This window comes from Onychomys torridus, chromosome 1 (assembly GCF_903995425.1).
Source record: "Onychomys torridus chromosome 1, mOncTor1.1, whole genome shotgun sequence".
Taxonomy (NCBI): Eukaryota; Metazoa; Chordata; class Mammalia; order Rodentia; family Cricetidae; genus Onychomys; species Onychomys torridus.
This window is the reverse complement of record NC_050443.1, coordinates 87,447,549-87,463,504: the sequence shown is the minus strand read 5'-3', so window position 1 is coordinate 87,463,504 and position 15,956 is coordinate 87,447,549. Positions and strand designations below refer to the sequence as shown.

Genomic DNA, 15,956 nt, shown 5'->3' with positions numbered 1-15,956 from the left:
ATCCTACTGCTGGGATCCAATCCACCTACACACACACACACACACACACACACACACACACACGTTTTGAGATTGTGAGGTTGGACTGCTTATGTCTACCATACTGTGACTATATGAAGTCACCTCTTCCTAGGACCTGTTAGGCAGGTCCCAGCATGCTGACAAGGACGTATAGAAATGAAACTGAGGAACCCACACTCAGACCACTTGGAAAATGTTAGCATTTAATTAACCTCCCTTGGTGGCTTGAAGCCACCAGGACACAGGCACCTCCAACACCCTTTATCTTCTCTTCAGCTCTTCTGCTGAAAAATCTGGCTTTCACAATGACAGGCTGCTCAGGAAGCTTTCCCTTCCCCAGAACTTTGTAGTAGCCCTAGATGAAGACAAAAAGATTTTTAATACACTACAATGGCCTCATAGAGATCCACCCAACACATTTCCATAATGCTGGAATTGGAACATGGAACATGCATCATGCGTGGCCCCTGGTAGGACATGTTTCTGATCTGGGCACTAACAGGGACACTGAAGACCCCTACCAGTGAATCAAGACCAGCAGATTCTCTTCGAGAACTCTAGCACACCAGGACAAGCACCATGTCAGGATGTGACTCTAGTCTCATACATACCTCCCCAATCCCTACCAGTTACCTCTACTAAATGTGGATCACTAAAGAGGCTGGGAATGGAATGAATTAGTTACCAGCCTATGATTTCGGTCTCTGCACTTAAGCCATAATGGGGGTGGGCACATTCTTTCATAGACAATATAGGGTCTTGAATTAACACTGGGACTTAGTTAAGCTGTGCCTTAAGAACATTCTGAACCAACCATACAGCTCAAGTTAAAAAATAAAAGCCAAACCTGTTAGGATCAGCATAACTGTACTGAAACTTATTTCCCAAAAGCAATACTCTAATTTTTTGTTAGAAATGAAAGCAAATACTTGATGGATGTGTTCTCTGAACTCTCAATCCACATGTGGGGATTAAAGGGGAGTTCTATTTGGGACCATTTCAATTACCTGCAACAATTCTCCTAAAATGTAGATATATAAGTTTGACTCCAGAGGAGACAAGGTGGATAAAATTCACTCACCGATCGCACAACATCAATGATGGGAGCAGCTCCAGTCTTGTTCTTTGCAGCGTTGACGCGTGTCTGCTCACTGACCAGTGTCCACAATTTATCCAGGTTGACAGTCGGACAGAAGCTCTGGTTCCTCTTTAAGTGGTAATGTCTCATACCAACTTTCCCAAAGTAACCTGGATGACTGGGAAGGGAAAGCAACCATCTTCAGAGCCTCACTCCAAGCAAGCTGATCTTAGTAGTTATCTCTTCCTAGTCCAGTGCAAATTTTCCCTGTTGTAAACTTTGACAGGACAGACACCTGATACAAACTTTTAGCTAAATCGTTAAGTCCCTGAAGAAGTCATATCATTCACTAGCATCCCCTTAAGAGATACCTAAATGGCATCCTCTAATGGCTGGATAAAATCCAACCTAACCTTGAATCTGATGCATGTCACTAACCTGGTGACTGACTGTGCCAGAAAGTCCACAGCCAGTGAATAAGGTCAGCAGTTATTCTTCGAGGGCTCTAGCACACTAAGGCAACAACCAATACCTGAGCGTGACTCTAGCCTCGGACAGACTCAGTTCAAATCAAGCGTTTACTTGCTAAAGCTAGCAATAACCAACGGCAAGAAACTAACTTCCGCAGGGAAGCTGTTTCAGGTTATCCCTTCTGCCTCTACCTCCAAAGCCGCCGCTGCCAGTTAAAACCCACCTCCAAGAAACACTCACTATTTGTCGAAGTTGATTCTGTGGTGATGCATGCCTCCAGCATTCCCACGGCCTCCTGGGTGCTTGCGGTGTTTACCTGCAGGCATGCAAAGCTACATGGCTATCAGCCGTCTCTAGGTGGTCACGTGCCCCTGCCCTGTCCTCGGTCTACAACCCATTTTTAAGCATGATTGTCAAAGTCTCAAGGATAAAAGAAACCTTTTTTGGCATTCCACCATCACAGCGCTGTGTTTATGTTTCACTCCTCTACCAACATAAAGTTATCAAACTGGATTAGAGGGTCTTCAAATAGGGAAGCTGACAGGCAACCAATGTTTTCCTCGACTCACTGCTGTTTATTTTCCAAATAAGTACCCGAAACACAGCTCAAACAAAAACCTACCACGAGAGGAGGCTCACTTACCGATGCGGCCGTGGCCGTGGCTCACGTGGCCCCGGAGTTTCCGGGTCTTCCTCAGTCTGGATGGCTGCATGGGAAAAACAGAGCAGTGGTTAGGCCTATGGAAAGGGAAGGCAGGGGTGAGCAACGCTTGCTGCCTTTGACTTGCTTGCAATCAAGGACTTGCCTTCTGGAGCATTCAGCAAGGTTGAGGTTACCGACTGGGACGGCGCCCGGACGCCCAGGCCCGCGTGTCCCAGCGATCCGAACCCCGGGTGGAACACGCGGCCCCAGGCTCCTCGCCCCAGACCCACGCGTGCCATCCCGCCCCGCAGGCTACGCGCTGCCACGAAGGCGCGCTAAGATCGGGGCAAGCAGCTGAGAGGTAGTGAGGCAGAGCTCCGAACCGCCGCGAGGAAGCGGAGGCCAAGAAAGGAAGACCTACCATGGCGGCAGCAGAACGGAAAGAGGGAGCCACCCGTGAATTCTCGCGAGGTAGCGGGCTTGGGGGCGGGACCAATACCTCATTTCCGGCCAGGAGGCTGGTCTCGGGCGGGGCTTCGACGTCGCCGGCTTCCGCCGCCCGCCCACCCGCCGCTTCCTTTTCGTATGCTAGGGCGTGGTGGCGTGGGGGCTCTTGTCGCTCTGACCTCCGAGCTGCCGGAGCGAGCGGCGCCACAGGCCGGCGTGTTCAAATTGCCTTGTTCTTTTCGGGTTTTGTTGGTTGCTGACTCCTGGCCGTGTGAAACAAACACACCACATTTGAATTTTCTTCAGGCCGGGCGGTGGTGGCGCACGCCTTTAATCCCAGCACTCGGGAGGCAGAGCCAGGCGGATCTCTGTGAGTTCGAGGCCAGCCTGGGCTACCAAGTGAGTTCCAGGAAAGGCGCAAAGCTACACAGAGAAACCCTGTCTCGAAAAACAAAAAAGCAAAACTTTTTTTTTTTTTCTTCAGAACCTGGCAGCTACACTCTTTGTCACTTATATCCGAGGTTCCCAGCTCAGTGTGCTCCTGATGCTAGCAGTTCTGGTGTGGGTGTTGGTTACTTGAACCACCACACAATCTTGCACGTAACTCTCTTAATTACCAAGTTACATTTGTCTTCCCAGTTGAGCCAAAATCTTTTAAGGGTACAAGGACTGGCCGTTTTTGTTTGTTTTTCCTATTTAAATACATGAGTTCCATAGCGTGTAGTGTGTTTACTAAGAGTTCAAAAGTGCCCCCAAATCCCCTGAGTGCCCAAGATCCTAGCCCTTAAGTCTGTTATTTTTTATTTTATTTTATTTTTGTCTTGATCTGTTAAAGAATATTCTGGCCGGGTGGTGGTGGAGCACGCCTTTAATCCCAGCACTCAGGAGGCAAAGGCAGGAGGATCTCTGTATGTTCGAGGCCCGCTGGGGCTGCAGAGTGAGTTCCAGGAAAGGCACAAAGCTACATGGAGAAACACTTTTGAAAAACAAACAAACAAAAAAGGAATATTCCCTATTAGGACCCTTTCCTTTTCCTTTTTTAAAACATGCTTCCCAAAAGCAGAGCATGCAATGGAAATCTTGTCCATTTGCTAGATTGTTCTTCAGTGTTATTGTTGTTTGTTTGGGGTTTTTTGGTGTGTGTGCTTTTTGTTTGTTTTTTGAGACAGGGTTTCACTGTATAGCCCCGACTATCCTGGAACTCACTTTGTAGACAGGCTTGTCTCAAGCTCAGAGAGATCTGCCTGCCTCTGCCTCCCGAGTGTTGGAATTAGAAAGGCATGTACCCCACACCACTTGGCTCTTGTTCACTGTTTAATACATTACAATCTGGGCAGTTTGGCTTTATACCAATTGCTCAAGATTATTTTTTATTTGCTTGTTTTGAGATAGGGTCTTACAGTGTAGCCAAGGCTGACCTGCTTGGGCCTCCTGGCTTCTGGAATTAACATTCTTAAAAGGCTTGATAGGCATGATGATCTATAACTTTCTTACTTGGACCATAGTAGCACATCTGTTGTCCTTGTTCAGCTCCTGTTTAGGCAGGCATATTGGTGAGACTTTAGGAGTACACCTGACATTCTTGGAAAACGCTCCCAGCAAAGCCTCTGGTCTCTGGCTCTTACAGTCTTTCTGTCCCTCTTCTGCAATGGTCCCTGAGCTGTAGGTGTAGGAGTTGTTTTATAGATGTATCCAGAGGAACTGAATTCCACAAGCCTATGTTTTGATTGGTTGTGATTTTCTGCCTCAGTCTCTCTTTGCCTGTTGCAAAGAGAAGTTTCCCTGATGAGGGCTGAGGACTATTCCTATCTGTGAGTATAAGAACAAATATTTAGAACTACCCATATCTTCACTCGCCCTAGGTAGCTAGCTTTCCAGTACCAGTCATGATTACCCTTCACTTAAACTTTTGATCTTCCAGTCTCAACTTTTCATGTTCTAAGATTTATGCATGTACCATCCTGACCAGCTCTTCCTGAACTCTTAAGATTCTGCTATGTCCAACAGCACTCCAGGCACAATGGTGTGAGCCCCAACTTCTTCAGAGTGCTTTGAAATTTACAAAATGTATTGGCCTGAGGATTCAGGACTGCTAGCTTCATTGTATGCATCAGACAAAAGACACAGAAGAATTATATGACTTGTCAAGGTTATATAGTTGATAAGAGACAGAGCCTGGGCCTAGACTTAACCTTCCTCTCTCCAGATCCCCTGTTTTTACCTCAGTGACCACTGCCTTTCTGACCTCACAACATTATGATCATCTCTCCCTCGTCTCACAGGCGTTAATCATGTACTGCCTGTAACCAGCAGAAAGAGGGGTTTGAGAGCAGGGATCAGATCTAAGAAGAGACCTTCCACTGTCTGATAAGTGTGCAAGTGATGAGCCAAATTACTTAGAGACTACCACCGGGAAAATGACCTGTCAATGGAGGTAAGCTGGGCAGAGCCTTGAGAATGGAAAGTAACAGCATCAAGTAAACTTTAATGGGCCCTGGATCAAGGCTCAGGTCAGGGCAAAGGGCAGAGATAGAATCCTGTTTCTGAATAGTTTGCCAAGTTCTTTGGTTATAGAGAAGCTACAATCTGTCCTAGGGACACCTGGCTGAACAGAACCCCTCCTGAGTGAGTATAGGACTCACTGTTAGCTTCTGTACTCACTCACCTAACAGTCTTAGTGATAGTTTGCTCTCTAGAGGGAGTATTTTGGGATGTGTCCAGCTGTGGTTTTTCTAGACAGATCCCTTTCTTCCTCACAGGGTGACTGGTCGACTCATGGCTCCTGAGCTTGTTCAGCAAAGTCAGCTTCAGGTTTACCAGCCCTGACAAACAGAAAAGGCTCAGTTCTGTATCCGAAAAGTTGTTTAGCAGCCAGATGTTAAGACATTAGGTCACCTCTCCCTCCCCACCAGGAAGATGGGACATGACCTTAAATGTGACCCATGAGAATTGCCCTTTGTGACAATTCTATGAAGTACAGCACAGCCTTGTGACATCGCAGACATTGGAGCTACTTGAGAGGGTCAGGGCTCAGAAAATACTTGTGAAATGAAGCGAAGGGAGATGACGCCAGGCAGCAGTCACCTGGTGAGCCAGGTAAATCTCAGACCTCTCTCCGAGTGGTCTTGGGAACACACTGTCATCTGAAAGAGTGCCCGGGTAGCCTCTTTCTTTGTCCTATCTCTGGGTTCCTGATTTTCCTGTGTATTCCTGACAGTGGCTATTCTTCTTCAAAGTATGAGCACTTCAGACCTGCTGTCTCTGCAGCTGTCAGATCTGTTTTTATCTGTGTGTGTGAATGATGTCTCTGTGGGCAGATGACCTGTGCAGGTGTCTGCGGAGGCCAGATGGAGACAACACATTGCCCTGGAACTGGAGTTCCAGGTGGTTGTGAGCACTCCAGTGTGGGCACTGGCAACTGAACCCTGGTCCTCTGGAAGAGCAACCCGTTCGTTCTCTTAAGCACGGAGACATATCTACAGCCCCAAGCCTTGTCTTTTTTCATCTTTAATTGGACATTTGGAAAGAATATGTTGTTGTCATTTTAAAAAGAGACCACTAGCCTGGCGTATACCACAAGTCTTCTTTAGTCCCAGTACTGGGGAGGCAAAGACATGTGGACCCTTCAGGGCCAGCCAAGGCTGCATCGTGAGATGAGAAGGGGCGGGGGCGAGACTATTAATTTAAAGTAGGGAGAGCCAGGGCCTGTCACTTTTTTTTTTCTTTAATGTGAGAAGTACAGAAAAACTTGGAAGTCCAGATTTATTCTATAAGGAGTTTGAAAATGTATATGTAATAGGAAAAGTACAACATTAAAAGGAATTCTTAAAAGTATAGACATCTCATATCATACTACCTCACAAAGCTTTATATCATTTCAGGACATGGTTACATGAAAACATAGCTGCCTGCAGAGTTGATGAACACAGTATGTTAATGTGTGTGTGTGTGTGCGTGTGTGCGTGTGCGTGTGTGTGTGTGCGTGTGTGTGTGTGTGTGTGTGCATGTGTGTGTGTGTGTAGGGGTGTATACTACATACATGGAGGTCAGAGGAGTAGTTTACCTATAGGTGTCTTCTTTTTCTCTCTGCCATATTCTTTTGAGACAGGTCTTTTACCGGACCTGGAGCTTGAAGTTGTGACTAGGCTTGGCTGGCCATCGAGCTCCTGGGATTCACACATCTTCATCCCCCAACACTTCGGCTATAGGCATGCATGACCATTTATAGCTTTTGTTAATTTGTGGGTGCTAGGGAGTCAAACTCTGGCCCTCAGGCTTTCACAGCAAGCACTCTGGACCACTAAGCCATCTCCACTCACCCTATGTTAATCCTTTTGTAGTCTGCATTTTATTTAATTCCTTGACGTTTTCTGTATCATTGCCCAGTAATGAAGATTTGTTCAACTTATTTCTCCTGGTGCTAGGAACTGACCCCAGTGCCTTGAGCATTCTAGATAAGCATTGAGCTGCAACCTCAGCCCTTCAGATTTGTTTTCAACAGCTGAAAGGAATTTGCCTTCAGCATGTGCTATAATGTTCTAAGCTATTTTCTTATGTATTTTGTTTTTGTGTTTTGTGTTCTTACTATATTGGTTGCTAGAGACAAAGCTACACTGAACATTTTGTATAATGAACTTTATTCTTTTGACCAATAACTTGTCTAGAATAAAATCCCAGGAGAGAGATTACTGGATTATAGGGTATGAACATTTTTGGGATTCATCTTATGTTGCTGTTTTTAATATGGATTATACCAATTTGTACACCACCAGTATGTACAATTTCTAATTCTGTTTCAACTTCTTGATGCTCAGAGCTTTGGTTTGCCCTTTGAGTAGTTTTGGATATGTTAGTATTTAGGGGGAAATCCATAGGCTTAACAGGTAGAATTTTCTAAAGCACAAGGCAAAAACCAAACAAAAGTCAGTTTGAGGATACTGACTACTAGTCACCTTTCCTTCCCATGTTGAACTGAGTTTGTCTTTAAATCTTATTGTACTACCTGACAAATACATTTCTATAAACTTGTCGGAAGCTGGGATGGAAAACGCTGCCATTCAAATCCACAATAGTAAACTGTGAAGAGAATTCTCATATCTTAGAGACCAGTTTATCGAATAGTCCAAACAAGAGAGGCTTAATAGTTAGGTTTGAATTTAATTTCACAGGATTCAATTACTGCAAACACAGAAGCATGGTTTTGTTTCCCTGCTCTGTTTTCACTAGCTGAATTCTGTTGAAGAAAGGGCATGGTCTCCTTGAATATTTTTTTTAAATCTTTGAATGAAAAAAAATTAAGTATTCATTCAGTCGTTGGTTTTACAAGTGTTGATTGGGTGTGTACTCTGTCCTGACACTATACACAGATGCCAGGTGCTTAGGGGAAGATAGAATAGTGAACAAGGAGGACCAAGTCTTGCTCTCGGACTGTGACCACAGAATTGTATCTAAGACAGGCAGCAATCAAAGGAAAAATGTGTGCTCACAGTCAAGCAGAGTGTGTGTTCTCACTAATGTTTCTCACTGACTTTACCACTGACATAAACACTATGTTTGGATGAGAACTTGAATGTCTTTACCGAGCAAACAGTCTTCAGGGTTCTCATCCCAGAGTGATGTGGAGTGGTTTGCAACACCTTCCCTTGGAAGGTTAAAGATGTCCAGTAACTGTTTCCCTTACCACACATGTGGTGAGGTGTTAAAAGCAGGTGGTTTGTGGTAAGGTAGAGTTGTATATGAGGCTTCCCCTCCTTCTACACTATCTGGGTGAGCTTTTATTTAGCTTAGGTTTCTCCACAGCTAAGAACAGGGCATAAACTGAATGTTGTTTGAGTCATGGTGTTTTCTTATCCTTTTAAAACTTAATGTGTCTGTATCTTGGATCTTTGTTGTTATTGTTTTGTTTTTTTGAGATGGAGTCTCACTGGGTAGCTCCAGGCTGCCCTGACTCTGCCTCCAAGTGCTGAAATTAAAGTCTTGCACCACTATACCCAGCATTGTGTGCTCCCCAGTTTATGCTATTGGGGAAGAAGTGGGACCTTTGAGACAGGGAGAGGTCATTAGAGGTGTGCTCCTGTCAGACTCCTTTTCAGCTGGTCACACTCTAGGATTGCTAACACTGTGAGAGCTTGAGTAGGTATGGCCGCCATAGACTAGTGTTTGAATGCTTGGCCCAGGGAGCTGCATTACTAGAAGGTGTGGCCATGTTGAAGTAGGTGTGGCCTTATTGGAGAAAGTATGTCACTGTGGGGGCAGTTTTGGAGATCTCAATGCCCAAGCTATGCCCAGGGTGGCACACAGTCTCTTGCTGTTGCCTGGGGAACTCTCAGCTCCTCTCCAGTATGATGTCTGCCTGCACGCTGCCATATTTCCCGCCATGACGATAATGGACAGAAGTTGCCATGGTCATGGTGTTTCTTTACAGCAATAGAAACCCAAACTAAGACACCCTTTTATAATATTATTATTTCAGGTTACATTGATAGGAGATGACTGAAATAGGTGCTGACATTTGCTTTCTGTGTGTGACTGTGTGTGTGTTTCCTCAATCGCTTCCCCACCTCATTTTTTGAATTAGCCAATGAGCTCCCAGCTCTGCCTCCCAGCACTGGGGTTATAGGCCAAGACCTCTCTGTCCAGCTTTTATATGTGTTCTGGAGATTTCAGTTCAGGCCTTCATGCATAGCAATGACTTTACCCACTGAGCCACCTCCTCTGTCTTAAAGGGCAAATAAACACCTAGATTCTGATGTCTTGAGAAATGACAGTCACCTGTGTTCACACGCCTGTAATCCCAGCACTCGGGAGGCAGAGGCAGGTGGATCTCTGTGAGTTTGAGGCCAGCCTGGTCTACAGAGTGAGTTCCAGGACATCCAGGGCTACACAGAGAAACCCTGTCTTGAAAAACCAAAAGGAAAAAAGAAAACTGAAGATTTGGTAACACTGGACACAAATTCTTTTAGGTGAGAACTTTACATAGGAAGACTTGTAGCTTCCTGCAGGAACTGGAATTTGGTGTCCCTGGCTTAAGTATACTCTTGCAAACTGTTATCTCCTCCACTCTGAGGTCAGGAGTAAGGACCAAGGAAAGGGGTATGCAAGGGCTCATCTCACTTTTCCCACCCTCAGAAACTTCCTGTTTAGATGTGCTTTGAACCTTCCGCTCTCGTGGAGGTGCTTCACCTGCCTGTTGAGGAGAAGAGCAAAGCAGCTTTCTCTCCTCACCCTGTGAAGTGCTCACTGGTGATGGTGCTCATCTCCCCAGATGCCCAGGATTATCATGTGAGGTCTGAGACAGCGGTTTCTCCAAGTGTGGCCTGTAGACCCTGAGGGACCCTTTTAGGGATTCACAAGTTCAAATGTTTTTCATAACAATACTAACGTGATCTTTTTACTGGGTTAACATTCGCATGGATGGCATTATTGGTCACATTTCATCTGTAGTCATGGATCTGAGAGGTGAGTCAGATTCTCAGGTCATGGTCTCTTTTATTCAGTTCAGGACCCCAGCCTGTGGCATGGTGTGACCCATGTTTAGGAAGTCATCTCTGCTCAGCCAACCTTTTCTGAAAACACCCTCAACACAGAGATGTGTTTCCATGGTGATTATAAATCTCATCAAGTGGATGATGAAACTTAACCAATAACAGTTCCACACCTTGTCCTTTTTTTTTTTTTTTTTTTTTTTTAAGATTTATTTGTGTATTATGTATACAGCATGTATGACTGCAGGCCAGAAGAGGGCACCAGATCTCATTACAGATGGTTGTGAGCCACCATGTGGTTGCTGGGAATTGAACTCAGGACCTCTGGAAGAGCAGTCAGTGCTCTTAACCTCTGAGCCATCTCTCCAGCCCCACCTTGTCCTCTTGATCCCCAACCACATCATTTGAAATTTCATTTTCATCTCATAATGCAGCATTTATCCCATCTCTAAATATTCCCATAGTCTTCAACAGTCTTCAGTCTTTAACATTGTTCAGAAGTCCAAAGAACAAAATCTCTGCTAAAATTCAGGGCAAATCCTTAACATGAGCCTCCATAAAATCAAAACAAGATGCATTCTATAATTCCAATGTACATGACACAGACTAGACATCTCCATCCCCAAAGGGAGAAATGGAACATACCAAGAAAAGGTCAGACCAAAGCTGAAACCCAGCAGAATGAATTCTTCATTCTGCAGCTCCATGTTCAGTATTTAGAGCTTGTGTGGGAATCATTCTGGCTCCAGACGACTTGGGTAGTCTTGTCCCTCTGGCTCTGCTACCTGTAGCACATAGACCTCTCCATTCCCTGCCTGCAACTTCCCTTGGCAAACTCCCAGGGAATCACCAACATTCTTGGATTTCCATTGCAAATTAGGCTTCACCTTTACAGCTTCATGTAGTCGTCTCTCAGGGCTTCCTCCCAGGAGTTCTGATCCTGCCACACATTGCTTGGCCTCTGTCCTTCAGTAAACCTGGCACAAGCCTCCATAGCTCCCTACTTTGGTATCCTTCATGACTACAAAACCAGTAACACATGGACAGAGCTGCCAGGTTCTGGTGCCTGCTATAAAGTGTGTTACTTTTGTTTATGTTACATTTGTTTAACTCTGTGAAGCTGTGTTACTATGCCTGTCTAAAACACCTGATGGTTTAATAAAGAGCTGAGCAGCCAATAGCAAGCCAGGAGAAAGGATAGACGGGGCTGGCAGGCAGAGAGAATATATAGAGGGAGAGATCTGGGAGAAGAAGTAGTAGTAGCCAGAGAAGGGGGAGGACTCCAGGGGCCAGCCACCCAGCTACAGAGCAAGCCTCGGAGTAAGAGTAAGATTTACAGAAGTAAGAGAATGAGGAAAAGCCCAGAGACAAAAGGTAGATGGGACAATTTAAAGTTAAGGAAAGCTGTCAAGAAATAAGCCAAGCTAAGGCCGGGCATTCATAAGTATAAGCCTCCATGTGTGATTTATTTGGGAGCTGAGTGGCAGGCCCCCTAAAAGAGCAAAAACAACAACAGCTGCCAAGTTAAGCCACCTTGAACCACAATTGCACTGGTGCATGTGTGCTGATCCTGGACAAGGACTTCCCTGGGCAGCTGTATTGGGCAGGAAACCCCTTCTGCATCTTTCTCAGTCCAGGTTCTCTCTTTTCAAGTGAATTTGCATCTGCACAAGATGGAACCTTTCTTGGGTGGATTCTTGTCTTCAGGGCATGTTGTTGACAGAACAGTTTCTCATTAATGGTGCTAATCTTGTCAACAATTGCAATGGCTTCCTAGCACCTGTTTTATAACTTACAATGCCTCTTCCACCCACATGTTCTTTATATCCTTCTGCACAGTTTGATGCATACTCTTTGTCTCTATCTCTGTCTCTCTAAATCTGGTTTAAAAAAGGAAACAGCAGCTGGGGATGGTGGCACATGTCTTTATGAGTGGCACATCCCAACCCTCTGAAGGCAGAGGCAGGCGGCCTCTGTGAGTTCAAGATTTTGATCTACATAGTGAGTGCTAGGCCAGCCAGGGCTGAGCAGTAAGGCACTATCAAACATAAAAGTTATTTCAAGCCACAAAGTTTGAGAACCACTGATCTAATGAAATCAACTCATCCACATACTTAAACTTCCTAGGAGACCCCTTGACCTCTCCTGGAGCTGCTCTGGTGGTTTTTAGGAAATAACTACCCTGACAGTGCCCACAGAAATGGAACGACATCCATCCTGTTGGGAGCACAAAGGTCCTTGTGCTCACAGACAGCACTAGGGAAATCAGGAATGTTAAACACTTGGGTTGTCTTTTCAAGGGAAAAGAAGTATAATCTCTTTTCCACCCAGAGGGCTGGGAAGAGAAGTGCCTAATAGCCTAGGTAATCCTTGCACTATTAATATGACTAGGGGCTCTCCCAAGCTTCCTTCCACAAGCAGGACCAGAGGCACTCAATAGTCTAGGTGACCCTTGCACTATCTGTATGACTGAGACCACACCAGATCTTCCCCTAGGTCCTGAAGATAACGCGTGTAGCCTATCTTCAGATCTCATCTTCATGGAAGAAGTGACATATACTTTGAGTACTTTGAGTTCTGATGTAATCATACCTCCTTGTGCACAGGAGATTGTGTTACACCAGGAAACTTTTTCCAAGTTGCACTGTACTGAAATATGCCTAAAATAAAATGCCAAGAGTCAGACTCTAGACGTTTGAACCAACACCAGCTATTGCGTCAGACTTGTTGAACCGGATTTCCTTGCCTTACATTGATCATTGGTGTTCGCAGTGACCCCCACCACATCTGTTTCTTCCTGGACCCGAGAGGTCTAGCCTACCGAGTCTTGTCACCCTTCTTCCTCAGTGGACTTGGCTCTTAAAGATCCAGACTTACATAACTGCAGAGCCCCAGCCAGACTGGATGAAATAATTATTAATTACAAATATAAAAGTAAACACAAGCTCCTTTTGGTCGGAGCTCTTCTGTGATTATAGAACTAGTCTTCAAACATGATAAAACCTACAAAACCCATGCAGCCAGATTAGCAATATTAATTGCATATCCAGATGAAGTTTTCATTAAACTAAATTTACCATTGTGATTTAAACATGCTACCCACTTGTGTGGCTAAGTTTGGTAAACACACAATAAAATAATGTCCTACAGTGTCATTTAAACTCCATGTGGCAAGACTGCAGCCTTGGCATGCCTGTACTTCTCCTCATTAATCTCAGAGAAGTAAAACTGGTGTGAGCTGGATCTTAAGTTCAATACTGCCCCTAAAATCTTAGGGTAGACCTTAGCTTTACTTTTAAAAACACCACTATTAGAGTGAAATAGTAATTAAACAAATTGTTAGAGGGCCAGAGAGATGGCTCATTGGTGGAGCTCACAGGCTGCTCTTCCAGAGGTCCTGGGTTCATTTCCCAACACCCACCTGGCAGCTTATAACCCTTTATAACTTCAGTCCCAGGGGATTTGACACCATCTTCTGGTTTCTTTGGGCACCAGGCATACATCTAGTACATAGACATACATGCTGACAAAACACCTATACACACACAATAAAAATTTTAAAACCTTAAAAACAACATCAACAACAAAAACGGGGCTGGAGAGATGGCTCTTAAAGAGGCCCAGGGTTTGGTTCCCAGCACCACATCAGGCAGCTTTTAACTGTATGTAATTCCAACTTCAGGGAATCTGTTGTCCTCTTCTGGCCTTGGCAGGCAACTGCATTTATGTGCATATACAAGTACACACACACACACACACACACACACACACACACACACACACACACACACTATTTAAAAATTAAAATATTAAAAAAGATTATTAGAACTCATGAAAAATCCGTATAAGGCTCTCAGCCTGAGAACTCCAACAATTCAGAGTGTGGTGACCTGTGTTTGAATTTGAACTCTGCCTCTTTCTGTCTTTGTGCATTATCCTGCTTCTGAGAGCCTCATTTCCTGCAGCCTGTACCTTCTGATTTAATTCGTGAAAGTGTCATAATCTCTACTTCCAAGAGTAGTTGTGAGGATTGATATGAGCATCTCAACTTGGCACTTAGTACATTTTCAACCCTTTTCCAAAAGTAAACTTGGATCACCCTTGCCCACCAGTAAAGAGAGGCACAGGCAGTTTGGGGCACTTTTGAAGCCCATCAAACCTTGTTAGACACACAGAGCCTAGCAAACACCCCTGGGATTTGTGTTCACAGTGAAGATGCTGGACCCTCTGTAGGCTTAAATGCAGTTAAGGCTATGGGTCATGGATCTCTGAGGCTTTCTCCTCTTGTCCAGGAACTTCTGTCCCAAAGAATAAACCCCTCTGCTCTGTGCTTCACTTGCAGGGAGTGGAAGTTGCTCGCTCTGCACGCTGCTTCACCCCTGAGGATGTCAGTGGAAGAGCCAAAGCCCCAGACACAGGCACGGACATGGGCGCAGGCCTGGGTGTGAGCTTTCCAAGGCAGTCCTTCTGCTCCACAGATGGATTCATGGAGGCTGTGGCACAGACCTGCTGTCTGTGCCAACGGGACCTACGGGATGAGGGCTCTCGGCTTCTACCGTGCCAACATTTGCTCTGTAAGGACTGCTTCCAGAGTTTCATGCGGGAGTTAGGCCCTGTTACCAGGGCCTACGGGACAGTCCCAGATGGTAAGTACAAGAGCATCACATCTCAGTCTGTGGGTCAGGCATCTTCCTGTTTCATAGGAATCAAGCTTCAGGTGAAGAGAGTTAGAATTTAGATGCCCGAGGGATACTCACTGCTGAAATCATCTCTAGGGAATCCAAGAGACAAAGTAAACCCTCTGGGATTTGTAAGGTGGGGACTTTTTCTCTTTGGGGTTCCCTTAAGTTGGTGGCAGACTAAGAAGCCTGTGACAGTTTTGATTCAGGGTTTGACTGCTTCCATCTAAAGATGGAGAGAATGTGCCCTAGTATATGTAGCCTTCCTGGCAGAGAGAGAAGGGTTGGCTCCTAGTGCTGGTCAGGGACAGAGTTTGAATGGAACCATGCTGAACTATCCACTGTTGAAACTGCTGCCCTGCAGGGGGGAGCCAGTGCCTTACTCCTGAATGTCAGGTTTCCTAGGAAACACTCTCACTGAGAACTGTGAAGTCCTCAGGGACCAGAAGCAAGTCCTTCCTTCCTGTGTTCCTGGCAGGGAGTGTGTGAGGCCCAGCTGGTATGAAGTGAAAATGTACAGGGAGTAAGGAAACAGGAGCGGTACCTTGACACCGTCCTTCATCTTTACTGTTTACGTTTTCCACGCTATATCCAAAATGATTTGTAGCACAAATCTAGGTTTTCTTTGAAGCATCTTGGCTAAAAGTGGACTTTAAATGTGGATTTTGATTCTTTGAACTCATGGCAAGAAGCCTAATCATTTTTAGTCTGCTGTGAGTTTAGAATATCGAGAAGATAGGGTATATTTTTAATTTTTCTTTTTTGAGTCAGGGTCTCATGCTGCTACTTGACCTGGGGTTACACCTGGGCCCCAACAAGTCAGGTTTGGCCACCCATCTTCCATAAGCCAGATTAATAGTGAAAAGCAGAAACAGATTTATTCAATGTGGCATAAAGAGATCGAGTCACTGACCAGAGAGTGGTAGGGTTTAAATGCAATGCAAGGGATATATGTAAACAAGCAGTCTGGTCAAGATGTTGGGCTCCTGCCCAGCATGGTCTCAACTCCTGTCTCTCTTGTACCCCCTCTGGCTGCCCCAGGCTCTCCTCACCCCCTCTGGCTGCCCCAGGCTCTCCTCACCCCCTCTGGCTGCCCCAGGCTCTCCTCACCCCCTCTGGCTGCTCCAGGCTTT

The 15,956-nt window shown here is 45.4% G+C and overlaps 2 protein-coding genes and 2 non-coding genes across 5 annotated transcripts in view; 1 reads left to right on the top strand and 3 right to left on the bottom strand.

The window, feature by feature from the left end:
• Positions 1-203: 203 nt before the first annotated feature.
• Positions 204-2,729, bottom strand: Rpl27a (ribosomal protein L27a). 2 transcript variants are annotated; one of them, XM_036176780.1, is made up of 5 exons: positions 2,635-2,729; positions 2,214-2,277; positions 1,811-1,886; positions 1,103-1,277; positions 204-376 (listed from the first exon to the last, which is right to left on the bottom strand). In XM_036176780.1, the coding sequence occupies exons 1-5, from the start codon at positions 2,635-2,637 to the stop codon at positions 218-220; spliced, it is 477 nt and encodes a 158-aa protein (XP_036032673.1). In that variant the 5' UTR covers positions 2,638-2,729; the 3' UTR covers positions 204-217. The 2 variants fall into 2 exon arrangements, with proteins under 2 accessions (XP_036032673.1, XP_036032676.1); XM_036176783.1 differs by lacking the exon at positions 2,635-2,729 and having other exon boundaries at positions 1,811-1,902; positions 2,214-2,279.
• On the bottom strand, positions 497-627 carry LOC118576924. The gene has a single exon (XR_004944116.1). It is a non-coding gene; the product is annotated as a small nucleolar RNA SNORA3/SNORA45 family (small nucleolar RNA).
• LOC118576925 lies at positions 1,525-1,654 on the bottom strand. The gene has a single exon (XR_004944117.1). It is a non-coding gene; the product is annotated as a small nucleolar RNA SNORA3/SNORA45 family (small nucleolar RNA).
• An 11,764-nt stretch (positions 2,730-14,493) lies between the features above and the next one.
• Trim66 (tripartite motif containing 66) overlaps positions 14,494-15,956 on the top strand; it is a 54,338-nt gene continuing 52,875 nt past the window's right edge. Inside the window, exon 1 of the mRNA XM_036197009.1 lies at positions 14,494-14,790. Coding sequence (XP_036052902.1) covers positions 14,571-14,790 — 220 coding nt within the window. The 5' untranslated portion in view covers positions 14,494-14,570. The remainder of the gene's footprint in view (positions 14,791-15,956) is intronic.